Source organism: Ornithodoros turicata, chromosome 1 (genome assembly GCF_037126465.1).
Source record: "Ornithodoros turicata isolate Travis chromosome 1, ASM3712646v1, whole genome shotgun sequence".
NCBI classification, from domain to species: Eukaryota; Metazoa; Arthropoda; class Arachnida; order Ixodida; family Argasidae; genus Ornithodoros; species Ornithodoros turicata.
In genome coordinates this window covers 17,904,290-17,929,598 of record NC_088201.1, presented here as the reverse complement: position 1 = coordinate 17,929,598, position 25,309 = coordinate 17,904,290, and the positions used below count along the sequence as shown (strand labels likewise).

Sequence of the window (25,309 nt, the reverse complement as noted above, 5' to 3'; positions counted from 1 at the left end):
GTTACTGCAATGGTACTACATTGACGGACCACAACTTCTACATACCCCCACCGTTAACACTCCTGTACGCCGTGCATCCACTAAACCTGAGCCGCTTCTCCAAACTAGCCATTTCCGAAAACAGACTCTGGTGCCCCAGGATATCCAAAAAGCATTAAGTTTGACACTAAATGATGACGCTTTAAAAATATTTCAAAATGATGATATTCATACACCACCACCAACAACAACAAATAAGTAATGGTGATGTAGTGGGATGTTTCGCCGCTGAGGCGGCACCCTATCCCATTGCTTGAGGGGAAGAAGATGGTGAATGATGATGAATGTTCAGAGTTCACGCAGGTGCCCTGTTGCTGCTAAGAAGGTGATGAGGGCTTGAGCTCGTAGCTGATGCGCAGGATTGGCCGGAGGCCCAAGCAGTTGAGGAAGGGCAAGTGAGGGTGTCCCAGTGGCTTCAAGTTGGCGCTGGAGGACGCGTCGCTCAGTGGTATACAGATACCCACGCACGCACGCACGCACGCACGCATGCATGCATACACACACTCGTTCATTCCTTCGTTCACTCGTTCGTTCGTTCATTCATTCATTCGTTCACTCGTTCGTTCATTCATTCATTCTGAGGTGGGCAATTCACCGCCGCTGAGGCGGTACACTGCCCTATTGCGCGTTGGGAAAGGATGAGGGGATGATGATGATGGGGGGGGGGCTTTCAGAGAGCCGTCACCAGATCGGTGGAGCACAAGTACTCCGCAAGAAGACGAAGACCTTGCATCTGGTGGGCAGCGTTCGACCACGGTCCGAGGATCTTCGCGAGGTTGAACGGTCGCTTGTCAATACGTTGCATTAGAGACTTCCATTAGTGCACGCTGGTGGTGATATTGCCCACAAGCCAGGATGACATGGCAGAGGTCGCCGTGCACTCCACAAGTGGGGCAGAGGGAAGACGAGGTGGAGCCGAGACTGTGTTGAAAGGCAGGTGTAAAGGCAACGTTGAGCCTCATGCGGTGAAAGAGAGCAATAAAGTGGCGCGGTAGTCGCGGAGGAAGGAGGAGAGAAAGCGTGGGGTCTACATCCGAGAGAAGGGAGTGAGCTATGTCGTGTTTCCACTGAGCCTGCATCTTGGGGCCGGTGAGTGTCGAAAGGAGATGTCTTCGCTCGCACGACGACATCATTATCGGGGAAAAAGCTGCGTGCTTGGGCGCTCAAGGCGGCTCTGTCTGCTTCTTCATTGCCGCTGATGCCGACATGTCCGGGGATCCACTGCAATGCGACAGTGTGCCCTGCAATGGCCGCCTTCGTATAAACTTGCAGGATGTCAAAGACAACAGGACCGAGGGACCTACGTATCCCCAAGTTGGCCACACACTGGAGCGCGGATCTTGAGTCTGTAAAACGACCGAGGACTGAGCTAGACTGGCTGATATTTTCTGCATAGCAAAGAGAATGGCGTAGAGCTCGGCACACGTAGACGATGTTCTGTGAGAAAGACGGTGACCACAGGAGACTGACTGAGATGGAATGACAAATGCCGAGGACGAGCCATCCCGAGTAGATGACCCGTCAGTGAAAACCGACGTTGACGCCGTGTACTTGTCATTCATCATGCCCAGGGTAAGCTGCTTGGCGACACACGGGGCTGTATCCCCTTTCCTTCCATGCAGGCCAGGAACAGTTAGGCGGGTGACTGGTATTCACAGAGACCATGGAGGGGCACTGGGAGCCACTGTCTTCACCACGAAACGCGGAACGCTAGGCTTCAGCCAGATACCAAGCTACCCCTCAAACTATTGGGAATACAGAAACTTGAGTAGCGTATTTTAGTTACGTGCAAGTCTAGTGTGAAATGTGGCATTGCCCGTCAGGCGTTACGATGTCCGGTCGAAAAGGATGCATTGTGGTGCTTCCGTGTGTAGGCGGTACTGGGTTTAGGCGACATCATTGTTACAATGAATTATTACTCGGAGCGTTGCTGAAATTATTACTAATCAAATATTTGCGATCCTGTGCTACGTTTTGGAACTCGTTTTCTGAATTTTGAACCAGCTTCTTTTTCAGGTGAAATCATTTCGATACTGATTTAAGTCATCCCGAATATCAGTGATTTAAATCACGATTAAAATAAGCGATTTAAACCGAAATGATTTAAATCATTCCACCCTGTTTTCAAGGCAAAATGATGGCCAATCATAAATACAGCTATTGTTGTTATGTCTTGTTTGCCAGCACATTCCCCGACCCTCGACATTTTTTAATTTTTTTACAAAAATAGCCAGCAAACAAAGAAGGCTTCACTCCTGATATGCAGGGTGTCATTCAGGTTGGACTGGCAGGCTTTACAACGCAAGCGCTATCAGCCGCTTATCTCTGCATTTTTCCTTGTTGCTTCCGCACTTATCTTCGATGCGCGATCTGCCTTTAGCGTCCACGCTATGATGCGTCATCGTTTTTACCCTGCGCATGTTAAATGCGTAGCACACAAGCTGCCTGAGAGATAAAATACGGTTCACGAGGGAGGCAAAAGGAAGTATTCCCAGATACACGTTTCAACTGTGAAAACTGAGCGAAGACCTCAGCACAGCACGTTCAGAACCTACTGCGCATAGAGTGTGAGGTAAGCCTACCGGACCTCACGTAGTGGTAGTGCACATACAGTCGAAGCTCGACCATGCCTTGAAGGTTGCGGCGCGTACAATGGGATGGTTAAAGGAACTTGATGGCACAAAACCACGTTTCAAATCCTCGCAACAACAAATGTGCAAGGCAGAATTTTCGTCCTTGGGACTTTCGTTCGGACCACCGAAAGAAAAGAATTCTTTTGGGCAGTGAAGATGCCGTCAGTCAAGACGTGATGAAGGAAAATAGGTATGGAGAAGTCTACTGTATTTTGATAAGATTAGTATGTACTACCGCGCATTATTAATGACTCCTCTTTGTACGTAATACAATAGGTGCTATATCAAGATCTCCATATTTTTCTTTCCTAATTCCAACGCCATTATGCAATGGTGTAGTTCAGTGTGTCATACTGGCGACATATCCACGCTGGAGACAAAGAGGTTGCGCTGCTTCCACAGACTGCGTAAAAGCACGAATGTGCCTTTCGTCATGCTGCGTATGGACGCGTATACCACAAGGGTGTAGCTCGAAATAAAGTGATCGAAATCTCCGCTGCAAAATGAACTACTGGAAATAAACGTTATTTGACCATAAAATGCACAGTCGCGCGCGGGAAAATACCAACAGCGAACTTAGACTAACCTGGACAGAAACAGCAAACTTGGACTAACCTATATAATAATAAACTAACCAACGTGGTGTTCCGTTGTGTCTGCGCCGCTAAGCCTTACGGCCTCTAATATTTGGCTTTCGTTCGCTAAAACGACTTGGATAGACATCGAAAACCCGTTAATTTGGGTGGGTTAAATAGTGATACCGTGTTTTTAAACACGGCATATACCATCTTGCGAAGCGATCGAGCATTTTCCTTGATTTTCCTTGTTTCGAGAACGGGAATTTCCAGATCGGGGATTTCGGAACCGGGAATATCGAGGTACACCCATATGACAACACCAGCACCTGCATGATGCGCTGAAAGGATTTTACAGAGCAGTACGCACGGGCACTCACACATGTTTTCGAGGGTGTTTGCATGGGACGACTTTATAGGTCGCACATTTAAAGGTCGAAACCGCTTCTGTCTACTCTTTCAACGTATCCCATTGTTTGTAAGTGAAGTAGATGAAAACCATAAAGCTGCGGAACTAGACCACGACATGTTTTGGCCACATAAAACGTTTCGAAACAAAGAGATACTTGCCTGCGGTCCAACTTCGCATGTTAATGAATTGCGCTGCACGCATATTTTGTTAGTTTAATGATTGACTGCGGCAGTCACAAAATGCTTTTTCGTGGTCCGATCACAATTCGGGAAAGCCACCCGAACGTTGAAAGCGGTCCCAGACGTTAGCGGGGATATTTATCTGGATTCCACAGGAGCAGGACGTGCCACCGTGATAAGAGCGGCCCAATTGTTAGCCGGTCGAGCTGATAGATTTTATGCGGCAGGGCTTAGAAGGGGAAGCAGAAAATAATTTCTTTTGGGAGACATTTCATATTGCCGAAACATAATTGATATTACTGGGCCACAAAAGCTCCGAAAATTGAATATATTCAGCACAGCAGGAGAAAGGCGAAGAAAAAGAAGGGCAGGGGGCACTCCAGCTGCAGATGGCGTCGTGATGTCTATGGGGCAGAGGAAGAAGATGTCGTTATCATTTGCTGTTTGCCACGACTTTTTGGATATACAGCCAGTAGCATCGTGAACTACTTTAGTTTTGTTATTGTCGTCCTTCAGGTTTTGTCGTGATGCGCGGCTTTAAGATGATTCCGATACCGTGAATAAAGAATTGAAATATGACAGTCGTCGAACAAGCCAGACGCTGTCTGGCTTTTTCGATGACTGCCATATTTATAATAATAATAAACTCATTTTTTTTTCCCGTCACAGTGAATGGAGGGACTCGAGCCGAAGAGAGCTTCGCTTGAGGGGGCTCGAGTCCCTCGAGTTTCAATCTTTCATGTTTCTAGGCACCATGAGGCTTGCGTTGTTTGTCAGTTTGTGCTTAGTTACTTTCCACCGTGAGTGAAAACTTTCGCAAAAATGCGTTTAAAAAAATCATGAATAGGGTAGTCCACCGATGCCACGTGACCGAGACATGGCTTAAGACAGTTAAAAATTCCAAGGGCCCAGAGCAAATCCAGAACCTGCTAATGAAAAAAAAAAAAACAACAACAACAACAACATTGAGTTCCGTGTTTCAAAGTGAGGAATAGAAAAACAATGAGAACCTGCATATTTATTGGGGAATGTCTGGCAGCACATTTACCACGTGTTTGTAGGGAACTGTAACAATTGGCGCAAATACAGAGAGATTACTATTATTTTTTTCGCCAACATGAACATCATCAACAACTATGTTCAACATAGCTTCCTATGCAATTTCTCAAAGTGGAACCATACTTAGTTCGAATTGCTTTATCTACGAGAATTACTGAGAGGCAGGAGTGAGAAATAATATGGTGATGCTTTTTATTTAGTACTGTATGTTTGGGTATTTGTGTTTTGTATTACAGTACTCGTTCTCCGAATGTATTCGTACCAGTCTTGGGTGGTGACTAAGTTACAAGTAACTTGTAAGTAGTTACAGTTACAAGTTACTTTTCTAGAAAAGTCACTAATTACCGCGTTTGGTTAAAGTAACTGCAAAATGTAACTGTAACTAGGTTACTAAGTTACTGTACTATGTTACTGTATTCGCGCCAGTCTTGGGTGGTAACTAAGTTACAAGTAACTTGTAACTTTTTTTTTCTAAATTCCGTGTTAGCGCCGCGAAGCAACTGTGCCTATGAGCGGCGTACAGACGTGGACAGATGGAGAGACGACAGCAGGAAGGAGTGGGGTTAGTATGCGTCCTGGACTGACTTCAAGGGTAACTGTGCCGACATTCGTCTGGAAAGTCTGCCGGAAAACCCAGGGAAAACCTCAGACTGCACAGCCGGTGCGGGGATTCGAACCCGCGTCAGCTCCCAGTCTCGGCGTGGAAAAACTTGTAACGGTGACTAGTTACCGTTAGAAGTTACTTTTCTAGAAAACTAATCCTGAGTAACTTGGTTACAGTTACATTTTGCAGTTACTTTAACCAAAATCAGTAATTACTTAGTAATAGAGTAGTAAGTAATAATTATACCCCTGTCAGACGTACTAATTTAGTGTCACTTTCAGCGAGTGCACTTGCAATAAGTGTCATTCTTTACGAGTCACACGGCATCTTTTAGTGACACTAGATGCAAAGTACACTTACGATGAAGTGAGTTCGCCAAACTCACTTCACTTTGCCTGCAACAATCAAGTACGTAGCCTCCACGGCAGGAATTACGTAATAAATGCTTATTTTTGGAAAAGGAAAGAAACAACCCAACCGGAATTTATATTTGGACAAGTTTGTTAAGACAGCGCTGATTTATATAAGAAAGACGTAAGGATTTTTAGGCGTGATTTACCGGTACTCTCGTTCACAGACTGCCCAGTAGAGTTCGTAATACACTTCGCGGCAGCCATATTTGTTGACATTGCACGGTGGTTAAGTGTTTCCGGCGAAATCGCGAAATACCCGCAGTGAAGCACTGAATAACGGACGACAAAAAAGACAGGGCGTCATGGTCTGAGATAGAAACCCATGCTATCAGAACATGGGAGGACCAAGCGAAACGCGAAAGTGTATGCTGACATCGCGGGCCAGTTGCACGCGCAAGACATAGTAAAGACCACCAAAGAGGTGAAGAAGAAGATTGAAAATTTGTCAAATAAATATACTTGTGTTGGTTCCCAACAATTATATTTATGACATTAAATCGCCTTCAACTGCGAAGAAAATCTTTATGAAATGTTTCTAGACGTAAGAAAAACGATTTTACCGAGAAAGTATGGTGCACTCCCCGATGTTTGGTGGGAGTTCAAGCTCGCCCATCGTCATCACCATGACTGCTTAGTGACACTTACTTATACCGTGTAGCAGGAGCGTAGTGAAAGTGACATTACGGGACGGAGTGCACTTTAACTAAGTGACACTACATTAGTACGTCTGACAGGGGTATTAGTAAGTAATAGAAGTACTTTTCTAGAAAAGTAACTTCTATTACTAATTATGAAAAAAGAAGAATGATATAAATAAAAAAGAAAAGAAGAAGAATGAAGATGAAGAACGAAGAATAAAATAAATAGAATAGAAAAGAAAAGAACTGGGAAGTAAAGGGTCCCTGGGAAATCCTCTGTTTATAATACGGTGTAGCTATGTTAAGACAGTACAAATGCAAAAACAAAGTTTTCGAGGGATACATTTATTCGATTTTTTTTTCTTTTCCCTCAGAAGGTAATTGTAAAGTAACTAAGTTACTTTAACGTGGTAACTCTAGCTCTTACTAGCTGTTTCCCCATATACCACAAATTCAAGTCGCGTCAGTGATGGGAATCCAGTAAAACCAATTTTGAAAACTCGTGATAGTTGTAGCTATTGCAGTAGCTCATGTAGTTGTAGCCTTTTTTTCGGACTAAGAAAGGAATTGAAAAGATTAATGGACCGACGTTGAATAGCCAAAAGAAAAAGATGGAGACGCATTTCAATGAGACCTGTGCTCGAGTAATACTTGAACACTGCATATATATATGTATATGTATATATACATAAAAAACTCGATGACGTATTCGCGTCCGGATGCTGTTATGAAGTGTGGGGGCACGGACAGTTTATTAACACTTCCTGCTCTTTTTCGCATGTTCAGCAGTTTGTTTTGAGTGCGGTTAAGTTGACCCGTAGACGCTTTGTCCTTGCGAAAAAGCAGTGCAGTAAACTAACCGTAATGGTGCACGTTGTTTTGTATAAATATGATGCGCATCGCGTGCGAACCTCTTCCGATGTACCCTAATGAGACTCAAGCGAATCTGCGTCACTCTGTGGTGTGGCGTCTTTGCGACTGGTCATGAGGAGGACCACGCGTTGTCGATGCATTCATTATTCACGCTGACGATGCCGCAGCACACACACACACAGACTCTAGCCAGCTGGGCGGAGTATTTTTTACGAGAGGAACTCATCAAAAATGGAATGGCAAGCGCGAGGCCCCTACAAGGACCCGTCTTTGGGCAAGGAGCACGGCTGGGCCTTCCCAACGAGCCCGCGACAAAGACAAGCACAGCTTCCGAAACAAACGCCGTCTCATCGCGTAGGTCTTGTTCTCCTCCATAGGGAACTGAAGGGTGGAGTCTCGCAAGTGAATGAATGAATGTGGAAGGCAAGGAAGAGCGAAAGGAGAGGTCGACCTTTTGCTGGTCTTGGTCTATATCTTGGCGGTCCTTAAAAAAAAAAAAAAAGAAAGAAAAGAAAAAGGGCACGCATGCACATGCAGTAAATAGACCTTATTAGGTCCGCGATAGCATTCCAGTCCAGCGAATACTGGCTCCGGCAGACATTGGCCTTCTTGTGGACTATCTCAATCACAATTCTTTTTTTTTTTTGTTGTTGTTGTTGGCAGTGCTGCGCTTCAGTATTGATGTAATCTCCGTTGATGATGCTCGCTTGAACTATTTCGCCCTCATTTAGTTAGAGTGAGTGCAACATCTACAGCGGGAGAGAGGGAGAATACTTCTTCGCTCCCTTACACGTGGCGCGATAGCGTTGCAGCATATGGTCAATTGAAAGTATTTTTCCTCAGTCCCTTTACCAAACGAGTTGCGACAGGCTCTTTATGTTACTATGGCTGTCTATAGTAGAGTGGCAAGGACTGGAGGTTAGCTAAGTTCCCTTTGGTGTGCAGCTGTGCAGACTCTTCGAATAGGCCTCCGTTTACATTGTAAAGCTGTTTGCGATTTGCGAACGCTTCTCTTGTTTGTGAAATAGCATATACCTAGTGAAGCGGGGTGTCTGGGGAAAAGAATTCGCGGCAAAGGATTTGGAGAAGCTCTCGGCACCGATGTGATATAAACGCAGCGTCGATTCCGCCGTTTGTTTCGCATAAAATGTGACGGCTTTCTACAAAGCGAACCGAAAGAAGTGCTCGCTGATAGCGGCCTTCACTAGCCACAGGGAAGGAAGATTGACATACCTCTACTTTGGAATGGGCAGGCGCTCCTTTCTTTGGGCTCAGGGTTCATTGCGTGAATAATGGCATGACTTCTATAGTTCATAGTGCACGGAGTCTTTCAATGCGGCAACCGCTTGTGGCATGGTAAACATTCGCCACACAGCTCGTGTTACAACTCCAGACTGCTCTGAGAGCTCATTTTCGTGAAAGCGTATTTCACCGAATATGCCTGAGTAGCATTCTTCTGGTGCATTGCATCCTATGCTTCTCTCCAGCTCGAAATTCCCTCTCCGAGTCTTTAATATAGCTAGAGGCAACTCGAGTGGTGGCGACTGCGCCTTTCTCCGATTATCGGTCTAGGCTACCCCGAACTAAGGTCGGTCAATTTTTCGGTGTCAGGCCCAGAGGGAGCGTTCGCGCTGCGTGCCTTTGTCTCAAACTTCCAGAAACCGCCCAGAGGTCTTGTACGTGCCTTGTGCAGAGTTGGTAGGTCACTCTCTCCACCAGTTCTATCGATAATATAGACTCCACGCCCAATCTCACGACGAAGGATACGAATGCTTCGAAAACGCGCAGCTGTATTCGTTTTTATAGCGTATGTACTCCGGACAATTAACAGTCCGCCAGAATTCCAGCTGTTGGCGCTGGCATTGCTGAACGGATCAGACAGCGAGCGAGATGTCTCGTGTCGTTCGTTGTTGCATCTGCTCCTAAATCTGGGCCTTTATTCTAGGAATTGGTTTTAGCGTCGGTGAAAAAAAAAAAAAAGAAAAGCTTCAAAGTGGTAGGGGCGTCATGTGCAATGAAATGTTACGAAGGTCGGGGGGGGGGGGGGGTATATGTTTATTCACACGAAGGTCGGAAACCTCTTGTGGGTCAGGTGATGAGAAATCAGGGCGTTGCCATTGCCCTCACGCGGGCTAGGTCAGCAACGTTGCGTAAGTGTGTTTCTTTGTGAGATCAAAGCCTGATCTCACGCAAAAAAAAAAAAAAAAAGAAAGAAAGAAAAAAAATAATAATAATCTGGGGGGGAAGTCATATGCAGAACATTCGCGTACGCACCGTTGAATAGACCAGCCATATTGTTCGCTGTGTATAGGTACAGAGAAACCGACATTTTATTTGGGGAGAAGTGACAAATCACACTCCACTACCTGCACAAGTTATTGTAACTCTCAGCGACGAAGTAGGTGATGTGTCAATGTTATTCATGGATATGGCGTGGGCGTTACTATCGCGTGTCCGGTCTTCTTTTGGTGCACATTTATTAATTATGCACGTTTTTTGCGATGCTGAAGGAACAATGAGGGCCCATTAACGCTCATTACTAAGCCATGAGTGGATGAGGTAGGAGAAATGTTCGATCGCAACAGCAGAATAGGCACAGTAGGGCACAGGATGTAGTTTCTGTGCCCTAATTCAAAATCCGAAAGTGTTTTAGGGACGAGATACTCGCGTTTAAATTATGTGGTTTCGTAGCAGTGTTTTTTTCTCGCAAGTTTGGGGATTGAAGAAAGCCCTTGTGGTAACTCGCTTTTTTTTAATTGTTGTTATACGAAGTGGTTCTCCCGCTTTAGGGCCAGATGGATCCTCAATTCCTGTTGTTCTTCATATTTTCCTAAATTACACACGTGTGGGTAACACGCGGAACGAATTAAAGGTGATGCTGAAGATGGCCTCTATGAGAACAAAGCACACAAAACATTTACTAACCTCTATAATGGCAACAATCTCTCCCCTAATCTTTGAGGTCGTCAATTGTACGATTCTTGTTGCGTTAGGCTATAGTACTAAAAATCACAGACAAATTCGAGACAATATTTTACTTGGAATAACTTGACATACTTTTATTAGGTTTAATATATAATATTATATTTACGAGGCATTTAGAAAAGTTCTGGATGCTATGTACACCATGAAATGATATCTCAACCGGTGCGCATGACAGGATCAGGATATTATAGTGCACAATAAGCGTGTAAAAGTATAAACATTCAGCATTTTGGACAAAATCACTGTTGATTCAGCTTCGCGAATCAACAGTGATTTTGTTTGCGATTCAGCTTCGCGATTTTTCTTTTTCTATCATATCACATCACACATCAGCTTCGCGACTTTATTAGGCTTTCGAACTGTATCTGGCGGCCTCGTAGAATACACAGTATCAGTTTTCCTAGCCCGCATAAAAATGTAGCAGGTACGTATTTAAAAATTTTCCAGTTACCCTTTTTCAGCTGTATACTTATTGTCATTCCAGAACGCGCAAAGCTAACGCATAGCGGTTTTCGAGTTATGGGCCTTCACACCATTGAAATTATATTTAATACTGCTGCAAGGCGTCACCTGCCGAAAGTAAACCGCGACTTAGACGTTCCTTGGGCGTCCAACTCAGACATTTTTTTTTCTGTTTTGATAACAATTACACTAACTCTCCATAGCTGTTAAAAAGGCTTACGCCCTGATTAAACATCACACATAACTTCAATACCGCACGCGAAAGAAGTAGTCGGAATCAATCACAATTTGGCAAAGAAAGACTACAGGAGTAGAGAGAACTTGCATTATGTTCATCATTTTTGGTCTTTCATCACGAGAAAACCGTGATTCTGAGCTGTGCCACAGTGACCTGCACGTGCATTAATGCCGTTTACCTCATAGTTCTTCAACATGCGAGTGAAATTTCTCAACGGTGCGCACATTGTTCGCGACCACGCTACTCGATTACCAACGTGCTCGAAGGGATTCGAACCAGCTACATTGGTACCAAATAATGAACAGTTACATAACAGAACCACAGAGGGCCGTGTTTGTAAATGACTGTTGCAACAGATCAAGTAAAAACTAGTAGTAATTGAGCGAACTTATTGTTTAACTTGTTATTTGTTCTGGGGCACGACCACTTCACATAACATCGACACTATTCTTGGTTTACAAAAATGGGCTGTACGTGCCATATGTATAGTGTGAGCTATACAGCTCGAACAAGGGAGCTCTTCCCGAAATACAATATATTAGTATCTGATAGTAAATAATATCAGAATTATGCGGCTTTTGCAGTGTTATAAGAAAGAAATTTTAAAGAATACTGACATTTTGTGCATGTTAGCTGGTCTTCTACCTAAAATAGACGCATACCCCAGCGTCTGCTGAATACGCGGAATAGCATATACGCGGAACACTGGAAGGTACTAACCCCTCGTACTTCATACGGGCTGCATAGTATAAGAAACACGTTGTCCCGCGCTTTAAATAGGCTAGCCACCCTTAATGTTGATTTATTTCGAATTTCCTTTCAACAGCTAGAAGCTAAAGTGTGTTTAATATAAACTTGTTTAGTGAAATTTAATGCTTATTACGCAATCTTCCACTATGCTGTTATTCACTATGTCAGTTTCAGTGTTTGTTGGTTTGTAGTGGTGAGTGGCTTATTACATAGAAATGTATAGATACGCCCATTGATATTGTGTCTTTGTTAATTGGACAGATTTTTCTTCGTTTCTTATTGGAATTGTTCAGTTATACTGCCTTGTATGTATAGTCTATACTTGTTTTCCTCTTGACACAACTGCCACCAACTTCGGGGGCCATGGACACGTCAAGTTGCTTTATGCAGCTTTTTTTCCGTGGCTCCGTCCATTGTACAATGGTAAATAAACGAATTTGAATTTGATTTCGACAATTCAAGCACCCCTACCAACTGTCTACGACGCTAATTTTACGTAACTGTAGCCGCTACATTCCGTTAACTCTCCCACGACTGTGATTACAGTGAATGAATTTCGAGGAAGACATTACTTGAACGTTCAGCGGCGCTGAAAATGACCCCGTATGTTTGTACACATGAACTATCCCGCCACGAACTAGACATCTGTCCTTTTTTATCGCACAAAGATGCTCCAAATTCTACATGACGGTTCGTACAGATAATAAGGGGAAGCGATAAGTATCTCCGTCCACTACAGCTTTATTAGTCGGGCTTTATTCGGTACACGAGACGTGCGGATGACGAAGTCGTTATGCTTGCATAGGCGTGTATACATATATCTGACCTAAAGCTTAATGACCTCATGCAGAGAAGTGACCTAATGGACGCTCAATCTGAATAATGACGCGATGCATACGCCGTTTGCTCGCTCCGTTCATTTCTGCCGGGAAGACGCAAAATTAAACAGACGTCGCTTCTCATTCCTTTGCTACGTTCTTCTGTGCTCTCCACTTCGTGTGCATTGCGTTTGATATGTCGCTACAGCAGCGTAGCCAGAAAAATATTTCGGGAGGGGTTCTATGGGGTCTTTACATGGGGGAGGAGGATTCCCCCTCGTTTCCTTCTCCCAAATGCACTACCAAAGGTACGATTTCATGGGGGGGGGGGTTTAAACCCCCCTCTGGCCACGCCAGTGTGTCTCCATATTTGTATAAATAGTTTTACAGTTATTAAGCATCGATTATTTACTCATTCTTGGTGTCCCCGACTCATTAATTTACAGATTTCGAAACGGAACTGTTAATAATAATAAATAAAAAAAGTCGACGAATAAGGCACGAACTAGCACCAGACAAATAATCAGTGAGACCAAGGCGGAAGTTCATCTGAAAGCAAAATTCCAAGATATATTAGGTATCCTACTATTAGGAAAAATGGGCCACCTCTGTTGGAATTCCCATGCAGGCAGGGGACATTTTGCTTGCAAGCTAACTTCTCCTAAACCACTGGTGTACTACAGGAAAAGCACGCTTTACAGGCTACAAAAGCTCTGTCTTCAAATCTTAGAACGTGAAGAAAAAAAAAAAACAATGTACAAGTTTCCGGCGATGCAGAACCAAAAATAACAAAGACGGTTCTCTCGATGACGGTTAAGAGCATCAACTGTTTACTATATACATAAAAACAAGACTTTCGTGCAGTAGGCTGCACTTCTTCAGGCTCAAACCTGAAGAAGTGCAGCCTACTGCACGAAAGTCTTGTTTTTATGTATATACAGTCGACCCGCGTTTATCCGGACTTCGTTTATCCGGACTTCGTTTATCCGGATCATGCGCTATCCGGACAAAAAAGCATGGGGACGGATTTCTCCCCATGTATTTCGCCCTCGTTTATCCGGACTGCAGCTTCCGGACTCGGACGAGAATTCCAGGGAACAGAAGTGACTAATACCCAACAATCGGCTTCAGTTATCCGGTCATTGTCCAGGAAGGACACTTGGCCCACACCTAGTCAAGCGAGGTCGAGGACCCTGGTCGTGGCCTCCTGTTTACTGACACAAAGAGGGTGTTGCTAGGAAGAATTTTCTCCCTTTCCGAGTTTGCACGTTACATAAAAGTAATCCACTGAGCAGTCTGGTCATTTCAGACTGAGAAGGTCCGCAACGAGGACCCCTGCGCTGCAATCATAGATGACGACATCGTCAGTGTCGTCGCTTCCGATAGTGTTCAAGAAGAATCTGATGATGCACCAGCTGTTACGGTAGAAAATGCGCAGGCGGCACTGAGAACAGCGCTAGTATTTTCCGAGCAGCAAAACAATATTTCGCAAGTTAATGCCAGCAAGGGTTTGCAGGAACTGGATGCGTGTATTAGAATGAAACAGTCGACAATGGATAGTTTTCTCTGTAATGGTCAATAAAGATGCCCTTTAAGGATCACTCTGGATTTTCGTGTTTCACTTATCCGGTTCCCCCGCTATCCGGACGTTTTCACAGGAAACGAGGCCGTCCGGATAAGCGCGGGTCGACTGTAGTAAACAGTTGATGCTCTTAACCGTCTTTGTTATTTTTGATTCTTCAAATCTTGCTGGATTTAAAAAAAAATTCCGTGTTAGCACGGTGAAGCAACTTAGGCTATGAGCGGTGTACAGACGGTGACAGATGAAGAGAGAACAGCAGATAGGAGTGAGAGACAGGGGGGGGGGGTTAGTATGCGTCCTGGGCCGGCTTCCGGGGAACTGTGCAGACTCTGGCGAACTGCCGAGTTTGGAAATCTGCCGGAAGACCAACGGAAAACCTCAGACAGCCCAAACTCCCAAACTGTGCGTCAAGATTCAGCGGGGGTCGCCAAGCGGCTCGGGAACTTGAAAGAAGGGACAGCAAATGATGTCCTTAGACCATGCTCTGCCCACTACTCTGCCTCACAAAAAAGCTCGCTGTAGCGGATCTCGAGGCCTGAAAAACAAGCTCACTTTAGTGATTAGGAACAGCCATCCCTGCTGCCATGCGTTTTTCTTTCTTTTTGCGAAGGTTTCTAGCCCGGCTGATCCTAAAACTAACTGTCGTATCAAATATCAGCGTCCATTTTGTGTATTACTGTTCGTGCACTGACATCGAAAAGCTTGGGGCATCCTGAAAACCCCGGGGGATTGGGGGGGGGGGGGGGGTCGCGACGCGATATCTTATACTTTTGATGGGTCGCAATGTAGCAGAGTTCGGGAAGTCTGGATTAAACACTGTGACGATGCCAAATCTTTCATTGATTCCATGAGGTGTCTCTGATACTTATGATTGGTTTATGTCAACTTTCGTTGCCGATGCGGTACCATACCTCAGTGCATGTGGGTTAATATACAGGGTGTCCCAGAAAACGTGTCATTGAATTATAATAAAAAAACTACGCCACCTAGAATCATGCGGTCAAGAGCATTTGTTCTTATTAGGTTCTTGCCACCTCCTAATGTGAATGTTATGTACTCCAAGTTTAATTATGTAAATATTTGCGAACTGAACTCGGAAATTTGCCAAGTAAAGGTCAGTATTTTACCCCACCAATATGAAGAGCGTGCCGAATTCACTCAAATTCATGATAATTCACAGTGATATTCACGAGCTATCCCATCGGAAAAAATAGCCGAATATCATGTTTTTCGGAGCACCGGACCACAGCGCGCGCTGACTTTTTGAGCGCAATCGCTCTCAGTGCGACGAAAGGAGGTTCCGAAGCCAGCCCGCAGAGTGATTAGTAGAAAAAGTAACAGTTCCTAAAATTGGGAGAGGGAAAGCGTTATCCCAGCGAAAGTCGGACGTGATAAGCCGTGCTTGTTTTATCTCTTTCTGCGATGTCGGGGAGGGCTGTTCGTCGGACTGACAAAGATTGCGCTGAAAAATTCATCGTGCACTATTCTGTGCGACCTCCGTAGAGCATGATGTTCGGGTATTTTTTCTGATAGGATAGCTCCTGAATATCCCTGTCAATTACCATTAGTTTCAATAAATTAAACGCGCTCTTCACATTGGTGGGGTAAAAAAGTGACATTTACTAGGCAAATTTCCGGCTTAAGCTCGCAAAAATTTACATAATGAAACTTACGTTACACGACATTCACACGAGGAGGTGGCAAAAACCCAGTAAGAACAAATGCCATTGACCGCATGACTCTAGGTGGTGTAGTTTTTTTATTATAATTCAATGACACGTTTTCTGGAACACCCTGTATGAGTGGGATGGCGATGAAAAGTATAAGGCATACACGCTCGCACACACACATGACACACGCAAATGAGATATGCGTCGACGGGGGGCTAGTAGACGTCAAGAACAGAGAGAATGAGTGCAGGCATTGACGGTGCTGCACAGGGTTAGAGCAAGGCCCCAAGATTGTGGCAAGGCTGAGCGGCTTGTTGTTTATATGGGTCAGTTGGGACTGGAGCATTGCTCTCTCCGAACTGTATAGAGGGCAGTCGACGAGGACGTGTTGAATGCTTGCCATCATGCCGCAGTTCGAACACGAGCTGGTTGAAGCATACCCTAGCCTCGAACTTGAGCAATCGTCACGGGAAATATGTAGAAGAGCAGTTCACTTAGAATTGGTGTATAATAATCCGGAAGGGCAGTTAGCCTGTGAGAAAAGGCGGCACATAAACAAGGAAAGCAGATAAACACACACAAGACGGGAAACTAGAAATACGGAATTTAATTTGTTCACAGATGAATAAATTACGTAGCGTTTGGAACTAATCCCGCGGTTGCGACTCACGCGAACAAAAGATTCTGTGGATGGTGCGTCGACGTGGAGTTCCCAATAATCGAAGGATATCTCTGGTGGTCGAATATGCGTGAGGCGGGGTCATTTCCATTCAATGTACAAAGTTTCATGGGGCTGCACGAAGAAGCAGGAACGAAACGGCTGTTTATCGTCGATGTCGTGTTTTTTTTTTTCTTCTTCTTTTGTTAGGTTTTTCGGAGGCTTTTCCGAGAGGCTTTTACGTTTACGCTTTTCGCGAGACCGCTTTCTCCTAAAAATGTATTATGCGTTACCGTATCAGCAGACCGGGGCGCATTTCACGCTATTATTACCAACTCGATCTGGGAGCTAATATCCAATTGCTTCATGAAACTGCCAAGACACAATTTGGTGTTGCGACATAGTGCCAAGGACTGACTGTGCTTTTTTTTTCTCGCCTTTTAGCTTCCCATGTCGAGAAAAACAAACAAACAAATAAAAAGAACGTTTAACTGAAAAATGATATATGTTGCCACGAAACGTTCTCTACAGAATCCAGTTTGTATTCACTAAGTTAAAGCCGTATGTGTAGGAATATTTCGCAGATGTTTTTTGTCGTCAAATGTACTGTGTTTTCTTCAGTGCGGTGGCATACAACGAAAAACAGTCAAGGACAGTTGCGAGACACAACAATGCATTGGAGAAGAATTGCCGGCAATGGTAACTTTCCTCGCGATTGTATATAGGCGCTTATGTAACCCGTCTGCCGGGTTCGTCTCTTTTTGAGACACGTTTTATTTTTCGAATCTCGCGTCGTTCTCATAGGCTGTGCAAGAAAGTGCTGGATAGTCTGCTGTCCGCATCAACACTGCTATGCGACACTGTGCGTGGAGAAGTGGATAAAATACATGTACAGATCGTCATTCTAAGTATTGTAATGCATTCGGCGCGTTGGTGTTGCATAATGAGGAGTGCGAACGAGTGCTTGTCCGTGTCTCCCTGTCGTCCCATTCCGTTCCCTTGTTCTGACTCCTCATTATGAACTCGTTATTCTAATTTGTTTGTTTGCAATCTCAAAGTCCGTAGAGAGCCAAGTCATACAGTGTTTGAAAGCGAATCGTGGATAGCTTCCAGCACCGTGCGTCGGAGGTTCCTAGGGCAGGTTAAAGAACCCCAGGTGATCGAAATTATCTGCTGTCACCCTGCGGCGCGTGCAGCACGTATTCAATGCCGAGTGTGCAATATATTTGCTCCAGTCTCACGTACCATTATGGGGAAAGTGAAAGACATGCTATCATGGATGTTACAGACCGGCGTGTTTACGCTAGTGTCATGTTTGTCGAATGAGGTCGAACCATCTGGGAAACAAAACAGCCAACAGATAGCCAAGCGTCGTTGGTAATGGCTGAAACGGAAATCGGCTGCACCTAGGTTGGATCAGGAAATGTTTACGTAGGGGATTTCGCAGGCAACGACATACAGTTGTTTACTCGCGACTGAAAAGCGGCTGATTTTAATTGAATTTTGCTCGCGCACGTTTCCAGAACGGTTTTGACTCTTTTGAGCTTCCTGCTAGTTTTTCATATCCTTTGATGTCACCTATTCCAGCATACGCACACTTCCCCTATCAAAGTGAATATTATTTCACCAACAATTCACGTTCCAGGACTGAAGTTTGTAATTGGATTCATTACCCTAACATTTTTTGCTGTTGCTAAGGAAGTTTTACGTGTGCTTCGTTCTCAATAGTGTTCCAATGAAACTCCATAGATTAGCTTAAAAAAGTGTATCATTATTTCAAAATTAGTCCCCATGTTAAAGCATACGTGTATTTAGTTTTCATTGCTGTATGTAGGGCGTCTAAAAGGTGGTACTAAACTAAAAGATGATAAACTATTATGATGAGGAATATACTTTTACTTCAAAAACGGTTAAGCTCTTAATCTACCAATCACTGTGGCACTTCATTCTTTGCTATTTCAATTTAGTATGGAGCACTACAGACCCTGGAAACCTATAAGAAATACCACGACTGCCGAAAAGAGCCATTAGAATTATAGAAAACGTTTTTCGCGCTTCTACATTTGTAAATGCGCTGCAGGTATTAAGGATTACGAATATGTTCGACTATCTATTAACTCGCGCACATTTAATGACTGTACGTCAACATAGCATATTTTGCTCCCTTTGTGCAATTTAGACAAAGCTCCTACACGATCCACAAGACAGTCGCACTTATGACAAATACCCTATTGTAAAGCTCATCATCATAAACAATGTTTGACATATAGAGCGGGCAGTGATGTGATGGGATGAATAAAGAAAAAAATGGGGACGTGAGTTTCGATGAAGTCAAACTGGCTACCCCAGTACACTTAATACAGAAAGTTCAAACCGGGCAGTATCGTAGACACATTCTTAGTCTCCAATATATATTGATTGATTGATTATGGAAACAAATATATATCCAATATATATATTTTCTTATTATTCCCGAAAAATCTTCATATTTAATTTCATATTTCTCATAAAATTCTGATAGAGGCACGGCTAGATCTTCAGCCAGTCGTTTTCGAGAGCGGGAGAAACGACCTTAAACCTTTTGCTGGAATGGTACATGAGGAAACCATTCGTTGTGGACTTCGAATCGGCAGTTAGAGCCGTGCCAGTATTCTCTTCAACCTAAACATAATTAGCGTAAAGTTAAAATTAAGAGTTTAATATGTGCTCCGCGGAGACAACCCCAAATCGACTAGCCATTTCTGGGATGCCGTCGCATCTGTGAATATTAAACGTTCTGTTCCGTGTTCCGACATTCTGTTATCTTGCAGTGTTCATGATTGTCGCTTACCGGCGAGACTAACGTGATAGGTGTAAAATTCTCGCCACGTTTGCACTGTCGATGTTGGAATTTTCGTTGAACCTCCTACTTTTTCGCAGTCGTGCACGTTTTGGAACACCGACGCGAACTACATGGCTAGTATTCCTGTCTGCCTGCATTCTTGCGGCTAGCCACTCGCTGAGAACTCAAGCTATTGTTGGGTTTCGAGGGTGTTTTCGGCAGGAGCAGCTGGCGCACGAGCTTGTTCAGACGCATCCGGTCCTGCGAAGTCGTACAGGGAAGAAAATACGTCAAATCAATACATTTTACGCGTATGACACGAGCACGAGCACGAGCCGAGCCTTTTCTGTGACTGAGCACGTGTCACTTAGGGACAACAAGTGCGCCTTCTAGAGTTGTCACCTGCTTCGTCGTGTGCAACATTGCCATTTCCCGTCTCTTCCCTTTCATTTTGTTTTTTTCTCCTGGTGTAACTTTACGGAATAAAGTGCATCGAAACCAACGCTGCTCGCAGAGAGAAGGCTTTCGAAGTCCGCAATGGTTCAGATTTTCAAAGACACAATCGATCATACGAATGCATCTATAGACACATTTCATTTTAGTCGTTTTATTACGCACGTCATACACGCTGGCAGAGTTGGTGCAAGCAGATTGTGCGTTTAGTAAAAATTTTTCTTCCCAAAATCTTTCCCCGAGTGAGTCTTAGTTCGTGAAAACAGTGTTAAATAGCGTCTTTAGAGCGATTGGCGACGTGGGGAATTCGAATATTCAAACATGGGCTGGAAATGGAAAAATCAGTTGAAAACGCCTTAGATCGTGAAAACAGTGCTAAATAGCGTTTTGAGAGCGATTGGCGACGTGGAGAATACGAATATTCAAAATCCGCCGGAAATGGAAAAATCAGTTGAAAACGCCTTAGATCGTGAAAACAGTGCTAAATAGCGTTTTTAGAGCAATTGGCGACGTGGAGAATACGAATATTCAAAATGCGAGAAATCAAAGAACCTACGGCACTCCTGGTTGATGTTGAGGCAACGTTCCGGTTCATCACAACCAGACTTGTGCGTAACGCGTTACTAGTAATTGCGTTACTTGTAATCAATTACTTTTTGAGTAGTTTTTCGAGTAATCAGTTACTTTAAAGTCAAAGTAATTTTTCGAGTAATCAATTACTTTTCTGAGTAATCGATTACTCAGTAATTGATTACTTTCCCGGCAGAGACTAACTCATATTTTAGATGTTCTGCCCCAAGTCAAGATCTTCATGCCGTCAGCCTTTGTTCTGGAATTTCAGGGTCTCTCCCCTTAATCTGTTCCTACACCAGTGCATAGGTGGGGAAGTTACTTTTATTTTGTAGTGCACTACCGTTACTCACTACTTTTTCAAAAAGTAACGCGTTACATTATTCGTTACTGTTGCGGTTGTAGGTAACGCGTTACTAACGCCGTTACTTCTGATAAGTAATGCCGTTACTTTTGCATTACTTCACCAGTTGTTCTTATAATATGTACCATTTTTGGTTGAGTCACATAAGTGCATTCCGCAAATCAATACAACCAATGTTGGGCACAAACAAGGGTCACGTATGAACACAACTTACATGTACGATTTATTGCAACGCAGAAGTAGTTGATGTTCAAAATTTTCATCGGTGAGCTTCGCCCGTTGGGCTGAGAGGACGCCTAATGACCAGTGAGTGCTCCTTGTCAAGGTTGATAGAGACGGTGACCTTGTATCTCATACAGTACAAATCCAAACAGCCAATTCCTTGGTATGTACTTTGTTGCTTGTTCAGAGGGTAGAGGCCATTTTTCTGCCGCTTTGGCCCCATTGGTCCGAAAAATACCAGAGGGAGTGAAAAACAGAGGTGGTAGACAAAGGTGACACCTCAACCAGGGTAGGTCAACAACTCTTCTTTTGCGTTCTTCTTGGGTGTCGATGTGACCTTCTTGTCATTGTTGAAGATGAATAGAAAAAATCGGGGATTTTCCCGGATTCTGCAGGCACGGTCCTCGCTCAAGCTTTCAAGTTCCCGAACACGCAGTAACGCATAACGCCGTTACGCGTTAGTTGTTAAAAATGTAATGACGTTACGTTACTCATTACTTTTCTCCCAAATGTAATGCGTTACCATATTTCACTACTCAAATGTAACGCGTTACCGGTAACGCACTACTTTGTAACGCGTTACTCCCCACCTATGCACCAGTGTGGTGGTACCTTTGTGGTAGCTTTGGAGGTTTAGTGAGTCATGGGGAAGTTCCACGCATGATATTCCACAATCGGGTCAACGTCTTCCCGGGCGATAACTACAGTAGACGTACATATTTTTGGGTTATTTCAGCTGTTCCACCCCCCTGTTGAACTTTCCTTTTTTCTTCTTCTTTTTTTTTTTTTTTGCTGAGGCACACAAAGACGGGTATAATTTGAGTAACGACCGGAGTAACGCGTTACTTTTCTACTCGTTACTCAATTACATTTGAAGTCCTGTAATTGGTAACGGTAATCAATTACTTTTTCCGTACAAGTAACGGTAACGGTAATCAATTACTTTTTTCGAGTAACGGGCACAAGTCTGATCACAACGAAACAGAAACTAGAAGAATTCAAAAATATTTCAGTCGTGTAATGTTCCTGTAGCGTACCAAGTGAGAGGTCAGGAACCCTGGCATTAACTAGTACGATGTGCGGCCGACGGTAATAAGCTGGCACGAGCAGCGTATCAACAATTTCTGCCCTCCTCGAGGCGTTGGTCAGCATTTAGGCTGCCGCCTTACCCGAGTCTTTACGACTCCGGCTATTTGGCTGCAGCGTTCTCCAGCGAGTCAGATAACACCGCGCCTCCAGCACTGCACGAACGGATTGCGCTTTCTGCTATCTTCTGGAAGAGGCTGGGGACTTCGCGGCAATATGCCATAATGTCTGCCTAATGTACAGACATCTCACTGTTAATATAAGCATGGATCACACTGGATCGGGGTTGACGGCGAGAAAATGGTTTCCTCTCGCGACGCGAACATCAAATAAGAGTTACATTATGCTGCGCAGCGCTGGGGAAAAGTGTTCCACGAGGCCCTAATCCAAGTGGCACACGTTTTCTGCATCTTCTCAGGTTGTAGTCGACAATACATCAGAGGGATAAAAGGTGATAGCTCTCGAAGCTTCTTAAGTATAGTCTTCCCACTTTTTTACCCTTTTGGGTACACTAGTCCCTGTTTTTACTCTTGTGTTTTGTGTAGCTGGCAGTCCTTTTTATCGTTCTGACACTTTGGTTCTTCTGCCACCATGCCCAACGTAAGTCCAACTCCGAATCACCTCCGTGCATTATTTTTAACTTTTTTGGGCTCTGTGCTTGCCACTTCGTACCACCTTCACGTCCCACACTCTTCCGAACGACCGTACACGTTCACGTGCAGCCCCCTGGCGGGCTGGGCAGTATGTTTAACATACTCCGACATTGGCTTTCTGTTTCCCCTTTTTCTGATGAAGAGCGTCCTCTCGAAACGTCAAGCTTCTTAAGTATAGTCTTCCCACTTTTCCCCCCTTTTGGGTACACTAGTTCCGGTTTTTACTCTTGTGACAATACATGCCTAGCTCTCGTGAAACTACGCACGCTTTATACATGGTGTTCCACATCCTCAGTCTTTAGTTACGGCGAGGTACTGAAAGGGATTTTTGGATAGCTCTATTTTTGTTTTACTTAAAATGCCAAAAGCTATTACCTTCTTTAACATTGCGTGGATTTCACAACAAAATTGGAAGAGGTAGCTCAGCAGCACTAACATGTGTTGCTCCTGTGGTTTGGTTCGGACTTCTATGGTTTCCGATGGTAATTCGGACTAGATAGGGTTACGTTCTGAAAGAGATGGCACAGCTAATAATAAAGTAACACGATTAATATCCGAGGGAAATGAGAGCTTTACGCAAGGAAATTCGACTTAGTAAAAAAAAAGAAAAAAAAACAGAGGAAGAAATTAATGTCTCCATTCATTCTTGGTATTTTACATTTTTAATTTTGCAGCGTGGAGCGCTAATAATAGATCAAATATCCCAGCGTGAAGTACAAAAGAGAACAACGTCGCTTTGACGATTCATATTAATCGTAAACAGAGTAATGATAAAGTTCTGCAAGGCTCTCTCGCATTTAATTTCGACTGCATTGCCGAAGAGGAACTGTATTAGTCTTTGCTACAAAAGAGGTAAACAGTTACTCTATAAAAGTCTCGTAAATGACTTAAACAACGCAGGAAGGAAGACTCGAGAGAAAATGAGGAAAAGCCAGAGCGGAAAGGAAAATCAATCGCGATAACCCCCGAGATCCACTGACAGGAAGTGTTTTCGTGGTGTCCCACATTTAGCGACGGGGGAGGTACAGCACTAAGTTTGGAAGGAAATGGTGAAGAACACGAACATTCAAACTCAAACTCACGAGGTGAGCACGGAACTTTTTAGTTTTGCTATCTATTTTTAAGCTTATTACATCCATGGTTGTGGTCTTGCTAACTCCATGGAAACAGACACTAGTACAATTTACGCGGCATTTCATAAAAAAAAAAAAAGAAAAAAAAAGGAGTGGCTGAAATTTTAGTAGCCACAGGCAAGATCATGTAAGAAACTGCAGAGAATGTAAAAACGAAATTGTCACGAAAATTCTAAGATTTGTCCAGCGAAGGCTGGCTTTGAAAACAGCAAATAAATTCATACGAGCACAAGTTCGTGGGATATATTCCACAGCCTGTCTACGTGTTTTACTATGGGATACTAATAGAGAAGCAAGACGTGCTGAAACCCAGTAGGAACACTACACTAAAGAAATATGATTTAATTGGGCAGCCTTCGAAATCTCTCCAACTCTGTGAATGAAAATATTTTCGTGCTGAGAGTCTGGAAAGCGTCGGATGGATGATGGGCGAGCTAGCCTCTCAGTGTCCGGAAGTCATCACGTAGGTCGAAGACCGCAATCTAGGGACGGGCCCGCCGATAGGGTCCCGCCGCCATTGCGCGTGCCTCCCCCGAAATTTTCCCCACCGGCGCGTGGAACGAGACGGGAGGAAAGCGCATGCTCTGGCGCGTGCGCTCTATTGGAGCCCGGCGCGCGCGGTGTCCGCGCTGAGGTTGGTCTTGAGCCGCTGCGTCGTGCGCCGCCATGGGGACCTGCGGGCGCGCTCACGGTGGGTCTCCCCGCTGCTAAAGCAGGACGGTGTGCGGTGGACGGTATGGTGTGCGGCGGAGGAGCGCCGTAACATGTCGTCGCGCAGCCAGGACCCGGCCGCGGTGCCCCTGGCGGGCTCCAGTGGCACCCACCAGCGCCGATTTGCTGGGAGGAACTCGGAGCGCTCTGCTTCCCCTGACGGTGAGTTGTCAAGCCCTACCACCTGTCAAGTTCACACCTCTCCTGCCTCACCACCACTCTTAGGAACTCGTCCGATATTCCCTGTGATGGAGTAGCCGACACCGTCCATAGTTGCCGGTGCTTTCAAGTGTGTAGAGTGGGTTTGGTGCGAGTAGCACCTCTACGAACACGAAGAGGATATAATAACGTTTAGTGGTGAAAGTGGTGTCAAGAGGTACAACCCGGAATGCAGGAGTCTGTAGCTGTGTTGTACTTCTTTACATGCACTACAGTCGACACTTTGTCTGTGGAATATGATCAGAAAGTAGGAAGAAACAGCGTATGAATGACGTGTGCAGCGCACAATTCGAACGTTGGTGTTTTCCTAGTAATTTCCTTAACGGTACTGGAAGGACCATTCCCTGGCCGAATCCTTCGCATCCCTCGCGCGATAAAGAGCGCTTGGTGCTCCGCGAATCGTTTATGGGATGTCTGACCTTACGGAATACCCTGATACTTTGAACTGAACGGCGTCTATCCGTTTGAACACATTCAACGGCACTATTG

At 44.5% G+C, this 25,309-nt stretch overlaps 1 protein-coding gene across 1 annotated transcript in view; it reads left to right on the top strand.

Annotated features, from left to right (window-relative positions):
- The first annotated feature begins 24,487 nt into the window (after positions 1 to 24,487).
- Positions 24,488 to 25,309, top strand: part of LOC135377550 (Kv channel-interacting protein 4-like) — a 320,766-nt gene continuing 319,944 nt past the window's right edge. Inside the window, exon 1 of the mRNA XM_064610058.1 lies at positions 24,488 to 24,763. Coding sequence (XP_064466128.1) covers positions 24,655 to 24,763 — 109 coding nt within the window. The 5' untranslated portion in view covers positions 24,488 to 24,654. The remainder of the gene's footprint in view (positions 24,764 to 25,309) is intronic.